Raw genomic sequence first — 23,525 nt, 5'->3', positions numbered from 1 at the left:
AATTTTGTTGGACTTACAAACAAATTGGACTTACAAACGCGCTCTTGGAACAGAACTCATTGGTAAGTAGGTGACTTACTGTAACTCATTTAAAAATAACAATATCTCATTACATGTTAACATTTTTTTAACGAAAAATAATTGTATTTTCCAAAACAAAAACTTCAGTGAAAAGAGTGAGGTTGTTTGCAGATTTCTTAAATGCATGGCTTAATAGAAGACTGACTTCTCATGTCTGTTCTACTTTGAATCTGTTGGGATATGTTATTCTCATTGAAGTATGTAAAGAGAATTCAGCCTTGCACAATAGGTAGTTGGAAAAGGGAGGAGAATTTTAACAGCCTTTTCAAATAATTGCAGATATTCTTTGTTATTACATTGAAACTTGACACGCATGGAGGCTCTTGCTTTTGTTAAACAGGTAACAAGTATTTTTATTTCCAAATTGACATTGGTTATATGTTTTAGACAGGAGCTTAAAAAATCACTTCATCCCAGTGAGTTTGTTATGGGCTGACTGGTTGGTTTGAAACTGTACACATTTGTAATAATAACCAGTTAGATAAGGGGCAGTCAGATGCGTGCCAACAGTCTTTGCTCAGTATTTTCCTTCTAGATACTATTTATTGTAAAGATGAAATTAAAACAACATGTGCTTATGAGAGTAATATCTGTCTTACCACTGATCACGGGGGTTGGTTAGTTGATTCAGCTGATCTGGCAGTGACTTGAGTGTTCCTCCCACATTCCTAGAAAGGAGAATCCTGGCAGTAGTACACAGTGGCTTGGGCCCTTGCCTTGCAGAATTTCTAAAGAGGCTTTCGTAGCAATCCTAGAGGGAATAATAATTCAGGAAATAAAATCTACCCACAAATCTGCCATCTCAGCATAAACTGACTTAATTTTTCTGTTTTTATTCTTGCCAGTTGTATTTTTTATAACTACGTATCCATAATATACATTATAGTTTTCTACTTTTCCATTTACCATCATGTTGTAAACCACTTCTTAGATACTGCATAGTCCTCCAAAATATTTTTAATGGCAGCATTACTTTTAATGGAATCATTAAATGGATAGAGCAGATGGTTAAGAAATGAGGATTTGGGGGCTTCCCTGGTGGCGCAGTGGTTGAGAGTCCGCCTGCCAATGCGGGGGACATGGGTTCGAGCCCTGGTCCGGGAGGATCCCACATGCCATGGAGCAACTGGGCCCATGAGCCACAACTACTGAGCCTGCGCTCTGGAGCCCGTGAGCCACAACTGCTGAGCCCGCGTGCCACAACTACTGAAGCCTGCGTGCAGTAACGAAGATGCAATGCAGCCAAAAATAAATAAATAAATAAATTTATAAAAAAAAAAAAAAGAAATGAGGATTTCATTTTTTTCCCCAACTTGTGCCACCTATAGTCAGTGTTCAAAATTCAGGGTAGTGATTGTTTTTGAGAGGGGAAGGAATGGGATGCAATTGAAGCTGGGTGACCAGTGTGTGGGTTCATTATGTAGTCTCCCTACTAAAGTATGTTTGAAAAATGTTAAATATTCAATTTTGTCTGATATTAAGGTGCTTTTTTTAGAAGATAGGAACTAACATTTGCATGGATATCTTTTTATTTTTTGTTTGTTTAATTTCTTTGGTAAGGGTGTCTCTTAGATGGATTTTTAAAACATCAGCAATGATACTGTCAGTCTTTTAATAGGTGACCTTAATCCATTTTCATTTATTGTGATTACTGAGTTACTGACTCTTTGTTATACCATGCCTTTGTTTTTTTCCTCCCCTTTCCTGCCTTTCTGTAATACCCTTCAACCCTTTTCACCCTTCTCTTGGGTTGAAAGCTGTAGATTATAGTTAAGCTTAACATCTGGAGATACACGCTTAGTAAATTTTTCCCATAAAATCTGCTGCTGGTTCAATGCTCCTTCCTTTGTGGATTATATGTCTTTTTTCCCTCAATGGCCTTTAAGGTTTTGTCTTTGTTCTATAGTTTCACTACCATGTGTTTAAGTATGGATTTATTTGTAATTGTTTTTATTAAATAATTGGTGTATTAGGATTTTTAGAAAATACATGTATGGTACAAAGAATAATGATATAGCAAATATCAAGTGTCACCACCCTGTATAAGATGAAAGGTGACTGCAGTGATGCTCTTAAAGCCCTCTGTGTGCCCCTCATCTCACCCCTCCCCTCCTCCCTTGGAGATAATCACTACCTGAATTTTGTATTTTTCATGTTTCTGAAATTAATTCATTTTCACTGCTGGGTAGTGTTTCTTTTATTTAATGTACCACACTTTATCCATTCTATTGTTGATGGATATTGGATGAATGAGAAATGAGCTTTCATATTTTAACATTATTTGCTAAATCTCAAATTGTGTCCAGTAGAGAGTTGATCCTCACCTGTTGGATTTTTTTTTTTAATATTTATTTATTTGGTTGCACTGGGTCTTGGTTGCGGCTCAAGGGCTCCTTAGTTGTGGCATGCGAACTCTTAGTTGTGGCATGCATGTGGGATCTAGTTCCCTGACCAGGGATCAAACCCAGGCCCCCTGCATTGGGAGTGCGGAGTCTTAACCATTACACCACCAGGGAAGTCCCTACTCACCTATTGGATTTTGAATTTCAGTAGCTGTATGTTACATTTTTAAGACTTCTAAGTAGTTCTTTTTTAATACTTCCTGTTCTTTCATTTTATGACATGTTTGTTTAGTAATTTCTTGTTTTACTTTTTAGTGGAAGTAATACTTTTGTTTATCTCTTCGAACATTCAAAACTCTTTCAGACTATTCTGTAAAAATAATTCCACCCACTGCGATTTTGTGTTCTGATTGTTGATTTTGTTGGTGGCTTTTCCTATCATTAGATTTCTTCATGAGCCATATTCTTTTTGTAGCCTCACTTGAAAGGGAGATTGGTTTCTTCTTCGTTTTTGTCATCTTGCCTTCTGTGCTCACCCTTCTCTGTGTTGCCTTTTTCACTTGCTTGTACCTGGTTCTCCAGGCCCCCCCAACTCAGAACTGGTGGTTTCTCTTTTTATATCTTATGAGAAAATATATTTTGTATTTTATCACTACAACGTGTTTGGGGCAGAAGGAATTCTCAACATGTAAATTTACTCCAGCTTCCCCATTCAGTGTTTAAAATGGGGGAAGAGACGTGACTTGCTGAAATGCCTTCACTTCCTCATGCAGCTAACGTCCCTTCCCCCAGATTGTTTTCTGATCCTCCCCATTTGATGCGAGAACTCCTGTGAGTGGCTTTACTTACAGCTCTACAATCTTGCTGAGTTTGACTGAACAGGCCTCTCAACTTCAAGCTACCTTGTGATGCACTGAATACCACTTTGGTATTTAGTTATCCGTTACGGTTAATGTACAGGAAATGTCATAGTGCTTTCTGCCCGGCTTACTTTCTTTTCCCTCCTGCATAGACTGCTCTAGAAAAACTGGAAGGAGAGTTACAGGAAGCCAATGAGAACTATCAGGCTTTGAAGAAAAGCTTCCTAGAACTGACTGAATTCAAACATCTCCTGAAGAAAACCCAGGACTTCTTTGAGGTTGTAATTTGGGGACTATTTATTCAAGGGCCTTTTCCCCCAGAACCTCAAATTTCCATATCGACAACTGGCTGGTTTGGAATATGAATAAATTGCGCTGTTTCTGTCACATGGCTGGGCCGAGGGGGAGGGGGAGGGTTAGGGTGGCATGTGGTACTGGTTGAAATGAATGCAAAAATATTAAGGCGCTCACTAAAAAGTATGTGCCCCAAATGGCCCAGACGGAAGTGGAAGTCAGAAAAAAGCACCAGTTAGTCTGAGCAGGTTTGGGATTTTGGTAGGAAGAGACTGCGGAAGCTTTTTGACCTGTCAAGGGGCACTCTACCTTTTTTTTTTTTTTTTTTGACACACACATAAATCTTTATTTAAAACAGAAAAATAGATCAGGTCTAAGCAGTCTACCTTTTGAATTCTAACTATTTGTGGAAAATTGAAATATCATTAAAAGCAGACAAAACTATGAGGTGTGGTTTTAAGGTAGTCTAAATACATTTAAATGAAAATAGTGATTCTTTGACTTTCAGACGGAAACCAATTTAGCTGATGATTTCTTTATGGAAGACACTTCTGGTCTCCTGGAGTTAAGACCTACACCTGCATACATGAGTGGAAAGCTGGGGTTAGTGAAACTCTCTGCTCTGAAGGTTATGTGTAGATGGCTCCCTGGTCCGTAGCTCAGTGCCCGGTGCAACATTTCCCTGAGTGTTTGAGTGAGTGAATGAATGAATGAATGGACAAATAGCGACCGGCATGAGGACTCTTTCACACGACTGTAAGGCCTCCACCAGTAATAAACCCAAGTCTAACCTGACCAGGTTAGTGGAGTTGCAGGTAGTGTTACCTTGTTTATGGTGATACTGACCTTCTTGAGTCTGAAGAGTGCGATGTGTGTATTGTCTCCACGTGGGAAGGATGTAGTGATAATTGTTTAGATGGGGTTTCACAACTGTTCCCTGGCTTTGGAACAATTATGGGATACATGTTTTTTTTTCCTTGTCTCTGAAATACTGTTTTGGTGATAAAATAGATTTGGAGCGTGAAGTTTGAGTGTAATTAGCGATGAGGTGGTTATGCAATCGTGTCTTCCACAAGTAGAGGTAATAGGATGTGATAACACCCACCAGAATGTGTGGTGATTCAAAATGGTGGGATTTCATTCAGTGTCCAAGTAAAACTGATGAAAGTGAGTTTTAGAATTCTAGTTTTTTATTCAATAGGTACTTGGGGGCATGCTATTTGAGGCACTAGACATTGAATTTGAAATGGCAAGGAAAATATGTATTGAAAATATTTGATCAGAAGGTAATACAGAATCCATGTACATTTAAAGTAATAGGCCAGTGAAAGTAACCATTCTAAAGTTCATTTGAAAAGTTCGGATCAGAAATTATCTAGATACCTAGATGGCTGCAAAAGCAGAGGTGTCTAGAAATCAATATATATGTTTCAGTTTTAGTACCTTATTTGTATAAACTCATAGAGACCATCGTTGAGCAGATTGAACACTTGTTCCCTTTAGCTACAATGCTATAATGAATGGTCTATCGTATTTTTAATTGCAAATAAGTGAATGTATAGTATTGGGATGACTAAGGAAACCCGGACATGTCAAAGGAAACAGGAGGTCACAAGGGACTTGGGGAAAGTTGGGGCTGGGATCCAGAGTGGCCTTGTGGCCCCTGCCCATCAGGGCTATGTCCTTACCTCCCGCTCAGAGGGAAGGTGGTCCTCCCCCTTGTGATAGCACATCTTCCTATCCTGCAGGGCCTTTTCTCTGCACCCCGCACCCTGTGCCTCAGTAATATGTCCTCTTCTGACTGCCCAGGTTCACGGCTGGTGTGGTCAACCGGGAGAGGATGGCTTCCTTTGAGAGGCTGCTGTGGCGAATTTGCCGAGGAAACATCTACTTAAAGTTCAGTGAGATGGACACAGTTCTGGAAGATCCCGTTACAGTGGGTATCTCAGGCTGCAGGAAATGTTTTCTGAAATTTTCTGTAGCCCCACCAGAAGGGTTTCATTCTCTCAAACACTGAGTCTTTAGCTCTATGAAGCTAACATCTATTTCCTTTTTTTCTCCTTTCTTTTCTTTTTTCCTCCCCAGCCCCTCCTTTTAAAAAATACCCATGAAAGGACTGAGTCTTGTTAACACCTCGTAAGTGTTCATTCCTCCAAACACCGTAGCTGTACCAGTTCCTGGAAACTTAGCTGTGGCAGTGCCACGTGGAGTGGCAGCTGTGTCTTCATCACACAGCACTGAGAACTGATTGAGGTCAGTGCGTCCCAAGCTCCAGTGTTCATGGGAGCATGAGATCTTGTTCAGTGTATCGACAGATTCTGGTTCAGTGGGTGGTGGTGCCCGGGAGCCGGAATTTCGAATCAGCTTGCAGTTAGTTGCTGGTAGTCAGTGGGCCACACACTTCGAACGAAGATTTCGAGGGTCCCCTTCACTGAGTGCCACACGGTCATCGCTACTAAGTCTGTAGGGTATGCTTCCTCCACCCTTCCGGCTAGTGTTTAAATCCACTTACTTTTTAATTCCAAGAAGTTGGGCTTATTTCTAAAAGAGTCATAATCTTGTCTATCGTAGAGGCTAAAAAAATGTAATTTTAAGTTTTATTTCATGGAAAACAACTTCACTGTTAAAACACATACAATTTAAAATAAGAAAAAAGCACTTGTTTTAAAAAAAAAAAAAACGCATTACCATTCTAATGTCTTTATTTTTTTCTTGTCCTCTTTCTCTCTAGTCCATAGCCGTAAGCAGGTGTAATTTAATATGGTTGTAGTAATAGCATGGAAATCATTTTTTTTGGCCTTCTCTTGATTTAAATAACATAAATGCCCTCCTGTATTACTATGTGCCATTTATAAATATTATTTTAAAATTCGACATTGAATCATTCCTTTTCACAATCGTGTTTTGACATGGAATAGTCATGGTGGTAGAGAGAGTATTTACAAAGTAAGATGACTTTAGCCTCATGACATTGAAGATCACTGAACAGATAGCATGAGATCAGAATGGATTCCTGGTTCTGGTGGATCCAGAGACAAAGAAGGATCTGAGAGATTCAGCAAAGGACTAGGGGTGAACTCCATGGTTGAAGGAACCTTTGTTCCTTCACATAATGTAAAGCAGGCAGTTCCCCAAATCCTGAAATACTTCCCTGCCCCCATGAGCAACTAGCAAAGAGACAGTTCGTTCTGCTATTATTTTCAGTTGGTGCCTCATATTTCCATTGAGTTGATGGGACGTTAACTGTCTATTATTAGATACTTTATTTCCAATTTTTCTCCAGAATATAGACACTATGATAAGCATCTTCATGCATGTGGATTTTTATTTTGAAGTATTTCCGTGGTATGAATTCAGGAGATAGGATTGCTGGCTTAAAGGGTGTGAGCATTTTCATGACCCTCGATAGGTCCTGACACATGGCTTTTCAGTGGGGTCGTACCTGATTCCAAAGATACATGACACCCGAGTGGTGTGTGATGAGTGCGTTGGATTTGTTACCGCTTTTCCAACGATGGGTTTCATTTTGCCTTTACCTCCCCATCCCAAACTAAATAGAGTAAAACAGCACATTTCTTTGCTTACAGTAAAAGTTGAACTTATCCAGATATTCTTGTGAAATGCATATTTTTTCCTTTCTTGTGAAATGTCAAACTTGGACTTTTAAATTGCATTTAATCAGGGTTCGTACGGGCATACAGTGAGCGTGTGAGTCCAACATTAGACCTGGCTCTACCTTTGTTAAATATCAAACACCCAGTCCCCGCTGAAATGTCAATGTTGTGTATGAGTTAACTCCGGTGAGCTAGGTCAGCTCTTTTTATTTTAAGCCTTGCAGCATCCTGGTCCCTCTCTTCTGGGTGTTTTCTTAACACACCTCTTAAGCACAGGGCTTAGAGCTGAACACAAGGCTCAGCTGTCATCCAAATAGTGTAGCAAACAGCAAGGTGGTCCCTTTAAGGCTGCATCGGCCTTCCTGGGGGCCCCGCCCAGCCTGCCTCAGTGGCCTTGCCCTCAACCGTCATGAGTTACAAACTTCAATCAACTGGGAGAAGTTTAAGTTTTCCAATTTTAAATTTAGAAAATTTTAAAATTTTCTAAAAATATATTTTTTACTGTTTTGATTTTCCAGAGAGAAGAAATTAAAAAGAATATATTCATCATATTTTATCAAGGAGAGCAGCTCAGGCAGAAAATCAAGAAGATTTGTGATGGGTAAGTGGCTATTAAGGGCTTTTTTTTTTTTTTTTTTTTTTGCTGCGATACGCAGGCCTCTCAGTGTTGTGGCCTCTCCTGTTGCGGAGCACAGACTCCGGACGCGCAGGCTCAGTGGCCATGCCTCACGGGCCCAGCCGCTCCACGGCATGTGGGATCTTCCCGGACCAGGGCACGAACCCGTGTCCCCTGCATCGACAGGCAGACTCCCAACCACTGCGCCACCAGGGAAGCCCAAGGGCTCTTTTCATCAGCAGTTTGGGTCAGGATTAGGTCAGGGTGCGTGCAATACATGGAGTACAATACGTAGAACCTAGGGGAAGGCGGTCATCTAACCGAAGTGGGCAAATGACGGGTTAGCGGAAAAGGATGTGCAGAAGGCTTCTTGGCAATAACCCATGTGTGTCCTTTGAAATGTATGAAACACAGGTTTCGAGCCACCATATACCCCTGCCCAGAGCCGGCGTCGGAGCGCAGAGAGATGCTGGATGGTGTCAACATGAGGCTGGAAGATTTAATCACTGTGAGTGAGGCGTTCGGGCTGGTGACCCGAGCGGGGGCTGCCGATGGGCTACGTCTGCCGTTTCCTTATAAGTCCTGTCTCCCAGGGCCCTTGCTCCAAGGCCGGCTGGAATGTCTGCTATGCTCTTCTGGCTGTTGCGGCAGGAGGCTTCATAATTAGGGAACAGTGTTCACTAAGCTCACGGTGATGATTCTGCATGTCAGTGATGCTTTGCCTGGGCTTAGAATTAACCACAGCCCTGGTCAACCTGCAGGTGCCCACCCCAGTCTGATAAAAGGAGCCCTTTATTGCCAGACTGGCCTAGGCCGCATCTGTGATATAACTCACTAGCCAATTAAGTCGACCAGCCAGTCTTGCTGATTCTTTTTCCGCGGAATTGCCCAGTTGTGTGAGCCAAGCAATTAATTCTGTCAAGACAGTGAGTCTAGTTTCACATATGAACACGCCCCCAGTTCATATCCTCTTCTCGAATCTGTCATCAGCTGGGATGGCTCTCAACACATATGATTTTCTTCAATAAGCTTTGCAAGTAGTCACTGAAAGGAGCTGGGCCTACAGCAAATCGCCTATTCCAGACCAGCCCTGTCCAATAGAACCCTCTGTGGTGGTGAAAATGTTATATAACCTGCAAGTCCAGTGCGACAGCCATGGGCCACATGTGACCACGGAGCACTTGGATCGTGGCTAGTGCAACTGGGGGGCGGGATTTTTATTTGTATAAAATGCGGCTGCTGTATTGGTCCGCACAGCTCTAGGTCCTCAATGAGTATCTTTGGAAATTAGGTGTGTGTGTTTTTCGAAACTCCTAGGCTAACAAACATCTTTATCTTCCCAGGAAAAGCTGTGTTTAATTGTTCTAGTCCTCTCTGTTCCTTCTTTGTCACTTGTCAGGGAGACCGTGGTTCCCTGAAGCAATTACCCTTGAAGTCCTTTCCCCCCAAATACTCTGCTGGATTTTATGAAAACTGCATGAGGAGAATGGAAGTTATGCTAAACTTACATTTCGGATGACTCGAGTAGCCCCGTGTAGAGGTTACTGAAGAGGGTTTCTGTGTTGTATCACCAGAACAAAAACTAATTCCACTAAATAAATTCTGTGGGGGCCAAATTGCCTATTCATTCCTTCATTCATTCATTTATTTGTCATTTATTGGAGAGGTTATGTATGTAAGGCATTTTGATAGGTGTATTTGTTTCCTATTGCTGCTATAACAAGTTACCACAAACTGTGAGGCTTAAAACAACAGAAATGTATTCTCTCACAGTTCTGAGGTGAAAAGTCTGAAATCAAGGTGCCAGCAGAGCCAGACTTCCTCTGAACGCACTAGGAAATGATCCTTCCTTACCCGATCTCCTGTGGTTTGAGTGTTTGTATTGCCCCCAAATTTGAATGTCAAAAACCTAATGCCCAAGGTGATGGTGTTGGGAGGTGGGACCTTCCAGGAGGTGATTAGGTCGTGAGGGTGGAGTCCTCGTGGATGGGATTAGTGTCCTTCTAAAAAAGACCCCAGAGAGCTTGCTTGCGCTTTCTGCCATGTGAAGTTAGAATTTGAGGTCTGCAACCCAGAAGAGGGCCTTCACCCAACCGTGCTGGCATTCTGATCTCAGACTTCCAGCTTCCAGAACTGTGAAGACTTTCTGTTGTTTATAAGGTACCCAGTCTATGGTATTTCATTATAGCTGCCCGAGTTGACTAAGGCATCTTCCTAGCCTCTGGCGTTGTCAGCAGTCCTTGATGGTCCTTCCTTTGTAGCTGCATCACTGTGGTCTCTGCCTGCATCACACATATCTTCCCTGTGTGCCTCCATGTCAAATTTCTTATAAAAACACCAGTCACACTGGAATAGCGCCCACCCTACGCCTCATTTTCTGAACTCATTTTAACTCGATTATATCTGCAAAGACCCTATTTCCAAATAAGATCCCATTCACAGTTACCAGGGTTAGGACTTCAGCTCGTCTTCTGGGGAGGACACAATTCAATACATCGCAATAGTACTGTAAGGAATTTAGAAGAAAAGGAAGATATAGTCCTTGCCTGAGCGTTTTAACCTCTAGTGGGGGAGATAAACTGCTCGTGAGAGTGAAAGGCCGGGAGAGAGTTGCAGGCCGGAGGAGGGGGCCAGGAGCAGAGGACGCCTCCATGGCCCATGAGCCTCCATTGTTGCCACGTTGTCCGGCATCTCCATGAGTGCCCCTTGTTTTGCTGTTGGTATTTTTTGCCCAGGTCATAACACAGACAGAGTCTCACCGTCAGCACCTCCTGCAAGAAGCAGCTGCCAGCTGGCACTCCTGGGTCATCAAAGTGCACAAGATGAAGGCCATTTACCACGTCCTGAACATGTGCAACATCGACGTCACCCAGCAGTGCGTCATCGCTGAGATCTGGTTCCCGGTGGCAGACGCCGTGCGCATCAGGAGGGCACTGGAGCAAGGCATGGTGCGTGGCGCGTGGAGCGGGAGGCGGGGAGTCACATCCAGCCTGAGCAGCCTCTCTGCCAGGCCCTCAGCTGGTCAGCCTCCTAAGTCAAGCGAACCTCACCTGGTAGGATTGTCTCCTTTATCTTTGCGCCTTCGGTCCTTACCCAGGGCGTGGGCGCGTGTCAGAAACTCCCGCTCTTCTCAGCGTTTGATAAACATGCACCATGTCTTTGATCTTAGCAAGTGTGTACTGGGCACTGATGTGCCGTCACTCTGCTAGTTATGTCTGTAGATACCACCTTTGTCTGGCTGGAAAGACAGATAACCAGGCACGTGCAATAACAGCTGGAATGCAGGGAGTGGATTGCTCCCTTGTGCCAGCCGCTGTGCTGAGCACGCAGCGCACCTTCTGTAACTCTCACCGCGCTCTTGAGTCATCCCTCTAGGTGTTCACTGTGCCCCAGGAACTGATCTAGGGCTGTGCTGGCAGAACAAAGCCCTGCTCTGATAGACTTTCTCGAAAGGGAGATAGACAGCAGGCTTGTCCCTAAGTAATGTGATTTCAGGCAGTGAAATCATGGTGAATGGGAAGTAAAGCAGGGGGAAAGTGAAGGGTGTGGGGAGTGAGGGGCCTGTCTGATCACCTATTCACCCCATTGGTGAAGAAGGGACCCTCTGCCCTAACTATTGCAAGGTGGCCAAACAGACGACACCTGATACTGGCCAGATGAGGTTGGCCACAGTTTGTCACATATACTCACAGCCCAGGGGAGGACACTGCACGTCACACGGGACCACGTGGAGGTTGCACTTGGGACCTGCACTTGGGAGCAGAATGAATCAGCAGGAGCTATAGGAGAGGCAGGCTTTATAGTGACAGGAGGATAGGGGGACCCCTGTTTCCATGGGAGAATGTGATTATTAGCTTGTTTGAATGATTTTCTGGGGTGGCAGGGAGGTGAAACTCATCAGGTTGAAGCCTGGGCAGTGTGCCGTTGGTCTGTCTGCTGGGAGAACTGGCTAGGTGGGGAGCCTTTCCTGTTAAGTGGGTGGCGTACCTGGTGGGAGCAGAGGAACGCATGGCTTGGCCTTTGGGGCCCTGAAGCTTTAGGTCTTTCTAATACCGTTCTAGGGCTGTTGGGGAGAAGGCCCCTCTGAGCAGCTGGCACTGGAGCAGACTTTCCTGCACGTCATGGGAAGATGAGGCAGGGTGGGAGGAAGAGCTTTCAGGCTGAAGGGTCTGAAGGGACCCAACCTGGAGGTCGGGTTGGATGAGGAGATAGGAGCTATCTGTATCCCCTCTGTACGGATGAGGAAACCGAGGCACAGAGAGTGGAAGTAACTTGACCCCGGTTAGTTAGCCAGGAGGTAGGATTTGAATGTCCCCACATCATGGTCCAGTAACTACCCAAATGGGGCACTTACACAGAGCGTTTCACCCAGACTGGGAGGGGCAGCTGCTTCCCAGAGGAGTGCACAGGTTGAGCCGTGGAAGGGCGGTCAGTGGGCAGGTGGAGAGAGGTGGGGTGGCCAGTGGTTGGAGCTGGGGCGCGGCAAGTTGAAAGGCTTCGAGTAAGGTCGGGGAGAGGCTGCAGGGCAGGTGCTGGTGGACGGACTCTAGTGGTGTACCTTCCTGTGCCGGAGCGACATGGTCCAGTTTGTGTTTTAGAAACATTTCACTGCCGTGTGGGGCAGACAGCGGGCTGTGGGAGAAGGCTGCCCTAACGCAGGGGTCTGAACCCAACAGTGACATCCTGTAATCGTGAAGGGGCCAGACTCCTACAGGGCTACTTGGGACCATTTCTACAGCATCTCCAGTCCTCTGAGATAATTACTTCCCGAGATCGGAGTAGAGGACCTGTGTGGGTAGGAGGTGAGGAGAGAAGTGGAAGGGAGTGGCTATCATTATCATCATCACATAAGCAAAAGATACTTACTCCATGCCAGGCATTGTGTCAGCTCCTGGAGGACATGTTTAGAAAAAAGGAGGAAGCCACAGTCCTTGCCCTCAAGGAGATCATAATCACACGTATGAAAAGGCATATAAAAATGGAGTGAGGATCTCCTCGACTTGCTGGGTGACCTTGGGGAAGTTACTTAATCTCTCGGCCCCTTAGTTTCCTCATCTGTGAAGTGAGGCTTGTGGTGATACCTACGTCATCGAGTTGCTAGGAGGACGGCTGAGCACTCGTTTAGTTGGTGCTAAGTTGTACTGAGTGTACAGGTGGTAAGCGCTGCTGGAGTTTGGAGTGACCAGAAGGTTCCTGGGGGGTGAGCTGGAGAATTGTTAATACTTGGAGAAGGGAAGAAGAGAGAAGCCTAGTGTGGAGTTGGCTGATTTCCATGGAGAAGTAGTGCGGGTGAAGGTGTGAATACAGGATTAAATCAGTGTTGTAAAGAAGTCTGGATTATAAGACCAAAGAGATTTGATTTCATTCTTTAGGTAACAGGAAGCCTTTGAAGATTTTTGAGTAGGAGGGTAACATGACGAAAGTAGTGCTTTTTGTTTGTTTTATTAAAAGAAGGATTACGCGGTCTGGAGTAGGCACTAAATGGAAGGGAAGGAGACTGGAGTCCGCTGGTGAGCTGGTGGGAATGGGAAGAGGAGGGACTTAAAGGGGACGATTAGCAAGATTTGGTGATTCACTGAATCGAGAGAAGAGACAAGTCTTGTGATTCCAAAGTGTCTGGAATCTGGAGATTACTGAGAGGTCAGGGGAGGACCTGGCTTTGGGGCAAGTTGGTGAGTTCAGTTTTAGGCTCCTGGATTTTTGTGGGGTTGTTGAGACATGCGTGTTTGAAAGCCTAGGCAGGCAATGAAAAGAGAATTGAAATTTCAGGGAGGGTCAGGGCCATTGGGAATCTAGGAACAGAATTAGGAAAGTGAATGAACTCTTGAGAGAGTAAGTAGGAAGGAAGGAAGGAAGAGTAGAGGGCTCAGAAGTGTGCATAACATTTGCAGGAGCCGGAGAATGGAAATTACCAGAGAATCAGGAGGAACTCTACTCTCTTGACACCTCTCCTGTAAGAGGAATGAGATAAGTACTAACTTTACAGATGAGATCATGAGTCTCAGAGAGGTCAGAAAATTATCCCAAGTTCACCCAGTAAGTGACGGCGGCAGGAGTTGGACTGTGAGATGTACCTGCTGACACCTAGCCTATGGCTCTCTTCCTTACATCTTCTTATATGTTCTTTTTGCAGGAACTGAGCGGCTCCTCCATGGTCCCCATCATGACAGCAGTGCAATCTAAAACAGCTCCTCCCACATTTAACAGGACCAATAAATTCACAGCTGGCTTCCAGAATATTGTCGATGCATACGGTGTAGGCAGTTACCGGGAGATGAACCCAGGTAAAGGGACCGATGTATTGCACAACTAGGCAGCTTGAAAATGAAAACTGGATAAGATTTACCCCTACGGTGGCCTTGGCAGTTAATCACTTTGAACTGTGACATTCCTAAAATCTTATTTGGTTTCCTAATGCCCTGCATTGTCTTTTGCAAATGGTGATTAGTGAAAGATTTGCTCTTCGTCAAGATTTCACGTGTTCTCCCTTAAACTGTAGATGTATCAGGCAGCCAACTTCAGTTCTTGTTTCCTTAATGATTCAATGAGGGTCATCTGTAGGCGTCTGCACAGTCCCATAGCTGTTGTGTGGGAGAGATGGAGATGGACATAGACAAGACTTGTAGTCAGAAGACTGGAGTCACTTAGCTGCTCCAAAACTCAGCTCATCTGTAAAGTGGGGAATAATAATACTTACTCATTGATGAGCTAGTGTATGGGGGAGCTGAGTGAGTGTCAGGGGTGGGGATGGTGAGGGAAGACAGAATCAGAAAGACACAAGGAACCAGCTTGTGGATCGTGGAGCGTGGTAGAGAAATCTTTGACGTGGGACCCAAAGAATGTTGGGAGGACTCAGGCTGTTGTGGGCCTCACCTCTACAGCTCCCTACACCATCATCACTTTCCCCTTCCTGTTCGCTGTGATGTTTGGAGACTGTGGTCACGGAATTGTGATGCTACTGGCAGCCCTTTGGATGGTCCTTAATGAGAGACGCTTGCTGTCCCAGAAGACGACCAATGAGGTGAGTGTTCATCAAATGTCTCGCCTCGTTTCTTGGAGGTTATAAGTAGAATATTAAAAATGTGTATATTGTTTTCACCATGGAAATAACATGTTGTTATAAAAAGTAAGAGAAAGATGGAAAGTAACAAAGGACCAGAGTTCAACATAAAAACTCCTGGCCAAAGGTAAATCCTTTGGGTGGTTTGGTGAAGTAGCATCTTTGTTTTTTGTACATTACTTGACAAGGCATTGATCTTTTCCTTTACTTATTTTCTTAACATTGATTTTTTTCCCCTTGATTATAAAAGCAATATATGTTCACTGCAAAAATTGGGAAAATACAATAATCTAACTACCTAGAGAAAATCACAATTAATGTTTTTTTTTCTGTGCTTATACACGGGTATATAATTTTCTAAAATTGGGATGAAATAGTGCACATTAATTTGTAGCTTCCCTTTTTTTCACTCAAAATATCACAAACTTTTTTACGGCAGAGCCCTTCTCCTACGATCAGCCCATGATCAGCATTTTTATGAAATGCTGAGAAATCCTGAATATCGGTTCTTCACTTGCACACTTGAAGTTTCCACATTTTCTGTGAAGTCCCTGCACAGCGTTGTGAAGGTTGAGACAACTCAAGTCCGCATTGTTTCAAAGTTAATCAGCTAACGTCACTTTATGTCCCCTGTAACACATTTTATAAACTGGAAACACGCTTTTCACTCTGTTCGGAATTTTAAGAATATCTGCAATCTTTAATACAAGTTGACTTAAGTTGACCTCGTTCAATGATGTCATAGCAAGTCAGTCATAAGCAGGGTTAGTGGGAGAATCAGCCTGTGACCAATAGAGTTTTCCATGACAAGCATCTTAACAGCTGTGCTTTCCTATAATAAATATTTAAAGTCTCAGACGGACACTTCAGCTGTTCTGAGAACGGCTGATACACATCATCCAGTCCTACGGAAAACGCTTTACTCGTCTTGGTGGATGTGCTGAGACAGAGACTCGCTGTTATAACAAGACCCCAGATGAGCGTAGACTTCACTTGCTGTAAAACTTAGCAGCATAGGAGTCAGGTCCCAGAAGCACTTGAGGCAGCTGCCACCCACTTTCAAGTCCCTTCCTTTATAAGGGAGGCCTCAGCTGCTGCTTCAGTTACGTTTTCTAACCAAGGCTGAATTAAAGAATATGAAGCTGATAGTGCTTTGTTTCCACAGTAACAGCTACCATTCTAGGACTTTTCTGAATCATCCGTAGAAGCTCAGGAAAATCAGGATGTGTGTGCCCTGTCTGTTTGGATCACTTTGATGCCTGCCTGGTCACGTGGCCCCTCTGTGTGGGATGCCTGTGTGCCTTGCAGTGGCTGTCCCAGTGGTGCTGGAGGCATCCTGTAACGCACGTCCCCGGGGTCTGGTTCAGAGCCCACTGACCATCGCCCTCTGTCGCCAGATCTGGGACACCTTCTTCCACGGACGCTACCTCATCCTCCTCCTGGGCATCTTCTCCATCTACACGGGCTTGATCTACAACGACTGCTTCTCCAAGTCTTTCAACATCTTCGGCTCTTCTTGGAGCGTCCAACCCATGTTCAGAAATGGCACATGGAAGTAAGTTGGGACAGAGCTGGGTCACTCAGTGGCCATCCAGATGGCCTCAGTGACAGTTCTCGTGGCAGGGGGATCCTACGCCTGGCCCTGCTCAGAGGTGTGCCCACCACTTCACCGGATAATTTGGTTTTATCTATTGAGTGTGAGACCTTGTACCACGTCCTCAGTAACTGCGCTGGTAACTGTAATGCGTGGAAAGAGTTTTTAAAACTTCAGCTGAATTAAGTAGGTATCCTGGAGTGCACCCCGTGTGCCAGGCACTGTTGCGAAAACAACGGTGGGGCAGGTATAAACTGGGCATCCGAGTAGCGGTCGTGGAAGTGAGGCTTCCGGGAGAAGGAGGTGGCTTTTGAAACATACCTTGCTTGGCAGGAAGTCGGGGATAGAGTGAAATTCTGCAGCCACATACTTAGGGCAGAAGGCTTCGCTTTAAGAAAGGCTGATGGAGGTCTGAACTATATATAAGTGATTGGTTTCCCACGTTCAAAGCCCCGAACTCACCAGAAGGGCGTTTTTGTTTTGACGGCTCAGAGCAGCTTGACTGAACGTTGAAAGCAAAGGAGGAGACGGTTAGTTTTGCGCTGCTGTACTTGTTCCCTGTACTTGTGGGGGACGGGGTGAGGAACGCAGAGGGTAGGATGTACAGGCTGGTGAGAAGTTTGGGCTGCAGGAAAGAGACCTGGAAGCTCTCTGCGTCCCCACCCACCACACCTTCCGCAGGCATCCCCAGTTATTATGCAGTGTGTCAGATACACAGTCATCAGGATGGAGAGAGCGCTTCGGAATGGAGACTTTTATGGAGAGGGAGAAAGATTTTTGAGTTTGAGGGGTGGGTCAGTGTGATGAATTGGGGGAGAAGAGGAGGGCAGTGAGGGGCAGGGGCTTCGAGGGAGAGTGCTGACTCCCTTGGGATCTTTGGGGCACCTTCGGCTGCCTGCGTCACACACTCGAGACAACCACAGTGGGTTCCGGGTTGCTTTGCGAGGCCTAAAAGTCCCAGGTGATGTTCCCTCACGTCTGCCCACTCACCTGCTTCAGGGCAGCTTCAGGTTTCTCTGTCTCTTTCTGGAACGTCCAGTGGGAAGTGTGACAGGAGAGCACCGCGAGAAAGGGGAGGCGGAGATGTGTAACCGTATCTGCAACCTTGCTTCCATCTTTTCTCTCTCAAGCGTGGTAGGACTTTCTATTTAAGGCACGTCAGGGGTCTTATCTGCTCACCAAAATTTGCACCACACATCGTAAGTGGGGGGAGAGAATACACCATCCGTCTCCTCTGAGGATTTCTCAGGAAAGATTCAACGCAGGGTTCCTTTCGACGTGAATGTTCCTAAGTGCCTTTGGGGGCTTGGTGCTGACTGAAGGCCCAGGGGGGCTCAGGGGCTATCGTAGTACAGGTGGGTGTGTCACAGGGGCTCCGTGCCTCTCCTTTTAGTCCCTTTGCTGGGTCCAAGTGCCCTGTAGTAGAGGACAGGAATGTTGAACAATAAATAAGTAAATAAAAATGAAGAAGAAAACATTTTGCAGGACTACAGTTACAGATGGCTATGGGTATGGGGTTTTGTTTGTTTTTTCTTTGCAATTAGTACCCTGAAGAGATGCCTCGAAGAACAAAACTTTTCATAACATTTGGAGAGAAATTGCTGAGTTTTGCTCTTCAGCCTTAAACTCGTAAGCACAGTGATGGATCCCGAAACGTGTTAAATCAGCATAGCTTCAGCAAACTATTTACACAAAATTTCGTTTGCCCTGGAGTGTGACTGCGAAAAGTCCGAGTCAACTGGCTTGCTGTCACTCTGCAAACGTGGGTTGGAATATTGTTCTTTCGTGTGCATGTAAGTTACCCTGGCCCCAGTTCCAGGCTGTGGAGGCCAAGCCTAGTCGGAGAGACCCCAAGCTCAGCCCCACGCCCAAGCATGGATGGTATGAAGCAGACCCTCTTCAGCAGGGAGGCGAAAGGAAACCGTAGGCACGCATCAGAGCGGCAAAGGGCACAGCGGGCTGATTGTGTCACTGGCCACAAGCTAGGTCTTGGGCCTGCCTTCCCTGACAGTGGGCTAGAGACACTGTCACACCATCCTTCAGCCACAGACCACAAGAATTGTGTGTGTTGTCACCAGAATTGGGTTGATTGACTCGGTGAGGGAGATGGTGCCCTCTGGGGATGGGGGGCATCTCAGTAAGAGGGTGTTAGAAGGGCTTAGAGGATCTGGCCGCTGGGAGGATAAGGGGAGTGGTGGTCATTTTTGTGGTTTGGACAACGTCCTTATTTTGAACTGTCCATATTTTGATATCAGATATGATCGTGGAATGGTCTTGTTTTTGTCTTGGTCCATGATGGTCACAGGGTGGCCTTGTCTGATGTTGTTGGCTTAGCTGTGGGCGCCAGGCCAGTTCCCTCTTTTATCTTTGTTGACACACGAACACGTCTCTGATCATTAGATCCCACCATTTGCACTGAGGCGTGCTGTTAGGACCGGGCTCTAGGTCTGAGATGGCCGGTCAGGGCCAGCTGTTTACACTGTCACTGAGGGCCTGGTCAGCATAATCAGGCTTCCTAATTTCCCCTGTGCTACCGAATACCCATCACACCCCAGCTGCAGGAGGGAGGGAGTGTATTTCTAGGCAGCCTGTCCACGTTGCCAACATTCTGTTCTTCATCCTTTCAAATACTCATCCTTGGGCCCCTCCATACATGTGTGCTCTTAAAAAAAGAAAAATTAAGGGCTTCCCTGGTGGCACAGTGGTTGGGAGTCCGCCTGCCGATGCAGGGGACGCGGGTTCGTGCCCCTGTCTGGGAAGATCCCACGTGCCGCGGAGCGGCTGGGCCCGTGAGCCATGGCCGCTGAGCCTGCGCGTCCGGAGCCTGTGCTCTGCAACGGGTGAGGCCACAACGGTGAGAGGCCCGCATACCGCAAAAAAAAAAAAAAAAAAAAAGAAAAATTAAGCCCTAATGTTCTTAACCCCTTCAGGTTTGCACAGATGGTAAGAAATTCCTGCCCATTGACATTTGTGCTTCTGGGTGAGAATGGGACACAGATTTAAAGGCAGTTAATGGACCACAGCTTTCAGGGGCTGAGTTTCCCAGAGGTCAGGGGCCATGTGTGAAAGCCAGTTCACTCCTCCAGGATCAGTTCTCATGCTCCCAGGGGAGATTTCCCAGCCTGGTCCCAGGGCTGGGTTTTCTTTCCTCTATGCTCCTGTCACCCTTGCCCCCTGCCTCTTTTCTGATGTAGTATAACTATTTCTTTACTATACCCAGTCAGGCTGGGAGCCCTTTGTAAACTCAGACTGTGACCTCCTTGGGGGCCAGATGGTAATTTCTGTAGCTCAGCACCTAGGGTGAGAATCAGCACATAGTAGGTATTCAATACCCATTTGTGGAATAATTGAATGAACCAATTGGTGAGTCGCACCAACAGTTAGGCTTTGATTGGCTTGCAAGTGGATGACTGATGGTACTATAGTGTTTTTCCTACCTCTAGTTGATCATTGGTTTGGTTTTGTTTTTCCTTTCTCCCTCTGTAGTACACAAGTAATGGAAACAAATCCATATTTACAGCTGGACCCAGCCGTCCCGGGAGTGTACTCCGGAAATCCATACCCTTTTGGGATTGATCCGGTAATAATGTCTTCTGAGATTAAATATTCATTATGTAAAATGTCTTGCTGAGGGGATCTGTGTGGAGGGGAGGAAAGTACCAGAACCTGTCAAATCCACCAACTTGTACTGAGATAGAATAGCATGTCCTGGAGGTTTTTGTGACGCACTGCAGTGGATTCAAGTAAATGTCCTACCTGCACCCTTTACCCAGCCCCTGGGTCATTTTCCATGCAATTTCCCAAACATCTGCCTCTTTCTTCTCAGTTATACCCCTGGTGGTTTACCGTTGCTTCTTTAAAAGGCCCGTGGTTGCTTGGAAAGTATGCGTATTAGATAAGCAATTTAGCAACCTAACCAAGTTCCCAACTTTGGCGTTTTCTTGCAGTGATTAACATCTCTCTTTTTCCTAGAAAAGTGTGGATTTGCTTTTATATTTGCTTTATTTTATTGCATAGAATTATACAAGTTTTAAAAAATGTGTTAACTTTAATGGTTTGCTATATCTACCTCAATTGGATTTGAGCCAAACAAACAAAGGTGCTTCCTCGCCCAGCCTGCAGGTACAAAGAGATGTCAAGAAGACACATCCCTATTTGGGTAAAACCCCTCACACGATGGCTTAGCACCATTTTGCCACCAGGTGGCGGCCTTGTGCCCCAAATGAGCACAAGTGTCTGGAGCTGAACTTGGCAGATGGGGTTCATAAAAGTTTCCTCTACTCTCACTTTGTTGGAAGAGAACCTGAGACCACAGTTTTACTTGCTGACAGTTGAGAGTAATAGCACTGGCCCTAAAATTGGTTCTCTGGTCTCTCCTATCTTGTGGGTCATCTCCTCTTCAGTTTTCCTGTTCCTCCGCCTTGCTGCCCACCTCCTGTCCCTTATGAAAGCAGCGCGCATCACCCAGGATTGGTTTATACTTGCCACCCAGGGGCACTTGCATTCAAAGTTTTATCAAAAGAGGCGAAGTTCTTGAAGTCCTGTTTGTAAGCTGCAAAGTGCTAAAAATAAATGCAAGTTGTTATTTTTGTAGACTGGAAGGCTTTATCTTCAGTCCAAGGAATTTCATGATTAGCGAACAGGCAGTGGAGGAGTATTAGAGGGGAGTGATTTTTAGAGTCTGGTTGACCTTCCTTTCCTTTGAATCTCATTGCTCCCACTGTCCTGTCTCTTCTCTTCACAGCCCCCATCTAATGCATCAGCAAATCCTGTCTACCCAGTTTTGCTCCTCATGGACAAAGGGAGGGTAGCAAATTTCACGATTCAGAATTGAGTGGTCCAGTCTTTACTCTGTGTGCAATCTTGTCATCTGCCCACTAGTTAGAAAAATGTGAGGGTGAAAGGGAAGGTGATGTGTTGAAAATAATTAATTTTTTCCTAGTAACATTTAGATTTTTAAAGATTTTTGGTCTTTTTAAACATTATAAAATAATAATATATATGATTAAAAACCCATATAATACAAAAATTATTAAAAAATAAAGCAGAAACTAACACACCATTGTAAAGCAATTATACTCCAATAAAGATGTTAAAAAAAATTTAAAAAATAAAAAGAAAGAGTTGCCTTTCTTACCTTTCCTCTTCCTGCAATCTGATTGCTCAGAGATAATCTCTTTAATAGAACATTTCTGTGTTTATATTAGCACTTATGTATATTAATGAAGGGTTTGATTTTTACATAATGTAAATTTCTACAGCTGCATTTATTAACTCTGTTGAGCATCTATTTGTGAATCAGGTCACAAAATATTTGGGCATCAGAGCTGAGGGGGCTTTCTAAAGGCGTCTGTAAATATTTTATAATAAATGAACATTACACAATGGTTACAAGCCCATGATTTAGAATCAGATAGGCTGTGTTTAAATCTTGGATTTTCTATTTACTTGCTACGTGATTTTGAGCAAATTATCATCTCTGGGTCTGTGTTTCCTCATCTGTAAAATGGGTATAATAATAGCCCTCATAGAATTGCTCAGAAGAGTGAACGAATTTTATAGGTAAAACACCCAGAAGAGTCTGGTGCATAAACACAGTAAACGCTCCGTTTGCTGTTGTATTATTTCTCCCTGGGCGTGTAAGTAACTTAGTCTCTCTGAGATTTTGATAAATGCCCTTATCTGTAAAATGGGAATACTTATAACTATCTCATAGAGTTGTCAGAATTAAATGAGATAAATACCCTTAAAGAGCTAGTATGTACCTGGTACTTAACCGTGAACGTTTTTTAGTTTTTCCAAGCTGGGTCTAAGGTGTACTGGTAACCCTGCCCTTACTGTGTTGAGTGATTCTGGAGACTGGCCAACCAGGAGGGCAAAGGGAAAAAGCAGAGGGTGGAGGGCAAGCCTGGTGCAGCTTCAGTGCCAGGGCAGATGGGGAGGGTCGTGGAGGTGCCTCTGGGGTCTGAGCACCTGTGACAGGAGTCCCTTTCCCCATCTTCCCAGCAGCCCCCTTAGTGATTGTTCAGCTGGCGGCTGCTCAGGACATTGTCGAGACAGAATCAGTGAGAGGTGGTTCCTGCATGGGGGAGGGGAAGGTAACTGTGCACTGAGGCTGCACTAGGTGGACGTCGACCCCTTAGCAGAAGCAGAGGAGTTTGGAGGAGGAAGTAGTTTAGGAGGAAAGAAAAGAAGACCCTGTGGCTTTGTTAGTTCTGAGGAGCAAACCCTCCAGATGCCTAAAGTTCCAGAGGGGTCAGGGGTAGGAGCAAGGACTTGAATCATTCGCATGGGGGTGGGTGTTGGAGATTTCTGTGGGGAAGAAGAGCGTTAGTGACTGGGACCATTAACCAGGGTGAGGCCACGACAGCCCCCAGCCGCTGAGTGCTTGTCCTGTGTGCCCGTCTGGTGTGGGCAGGACAGGTACACGCGTCCCTCTCTGTGCCAATAAATGTTGGCTACGGGAGTGGCTTCTTGAGAAGGGCCTGGGAAAATGCTTTGTAATGTAAAGTGCTATAGAAATTCAGCGTAAAAGGTGGTATTATTAAGAGGGGATTGGCTAAGTTCATGGGCCAGAGATCTACACCATTAATGTGGGAACCAGGCAAGTTTGAGATCTCTCCATAATGTTTCAGAATGTCTTTTCATTTAGAACAGGGGAAAAATCATGTCGGTTTTTTCTTTTTTCTTCCAGTTACTTGATGTTTTACTAATGGTGCTATTGGTTCCAACACAGTTGTCATGAGAGTTGCATTTATAAGAGGTTTCGTCCTTTGCTGAGCCTAAAATGCATGTGCTGAACTGGACAGAAATTTGAAAATGTGGTTCCCAGAGCGACTTTTTCAGGGGAAATCGAGCTTTAGCCCCTGACTCTGGGAGAACTTCTAGACGCTGGTCTCATGTCTTTCTTGTCACGTTTCCCTTCCAGGTTTGGAACTTGGCTTCAAACAAGCTAACATTCTTGAACTCCTATAAGATGAAGATGTCAGTTATCCTGGGAATTGTCCAGATGGTTTTTGGTGTCATTCTCAGCCTTTTCAATCACATGTAAGTTTCACAATGAA

General features: G+C 44.9%; 1 protein-coding gene across 1 annotated transcript in view; it reads left to right on the top strand.

Moving 5' to 3' along the window:
- ATP6V0A4 (ATPase H+ transporting V0 subunit a4) overlaps window positions 1–23,525 on the top strand; it is an 84,074-nt gene that overhangs the window by 42,156 nt on the left and 18,393 nt on the right. The window contains exons 6-16 of the mRNA XM_079931127.1: window positions 3,436–3,561; window positions 4,086–4,180; window positions 5,387–5,513; window positions 7,710–7,792; window positions 8,222–8,315; window positions 10,543–10,755; window positions 13,941–14,091; window positions 14,689–14,828; window positions 16,265–16,422; window positions 19,948–20,041; window positions 23,390–23,508. Of these exons, the coding sequence (XP_079787253.1) occupies window positions 3,436–3,561; window positions 4,086–4,180; window positions 5,387–5,513; window positions 7,710–7,792; window positions 8,222–8,315; window positions 10,543–10,755; window positions 13,941–14,091; window positions 14,689–14,828; window positions 16,265–16,422; window positions 19,948–20,041; window positions 23,390–23,508 (1,400 nt within the window). The remainder of the gene's footprint in view (window positions 1–3,435; window positions 3,562–4,085; window positions 4,181–5,386; window positions 5,514–7,709; window positions 7,793–8,221; window positions 8,316–10,542; window positions 10,756–13,940; window positions 14,092–14,688; window positions 14,829–16,264; window positions 16,423–19,947; window positions 20,042–23,389; window positions 23,509–23,525) is intronic.

This window comes from Stenella coeruleoalba, assembly GCF_951394435.1.
Source record: "Stenella coeruleoalba genome assembly, chromosome: 9".
NCBI lineage: Eukaryota > Metazoa > Chordata > Mammalia > Artiodactyla > Delphinidae > Stenella > Stenella coeruleoalba.
The sequence above is the reverse complement of the archived record's forward strand: the minus strand, read 5'-3'. Positions and strand labels throughout refer to the sequence as shown.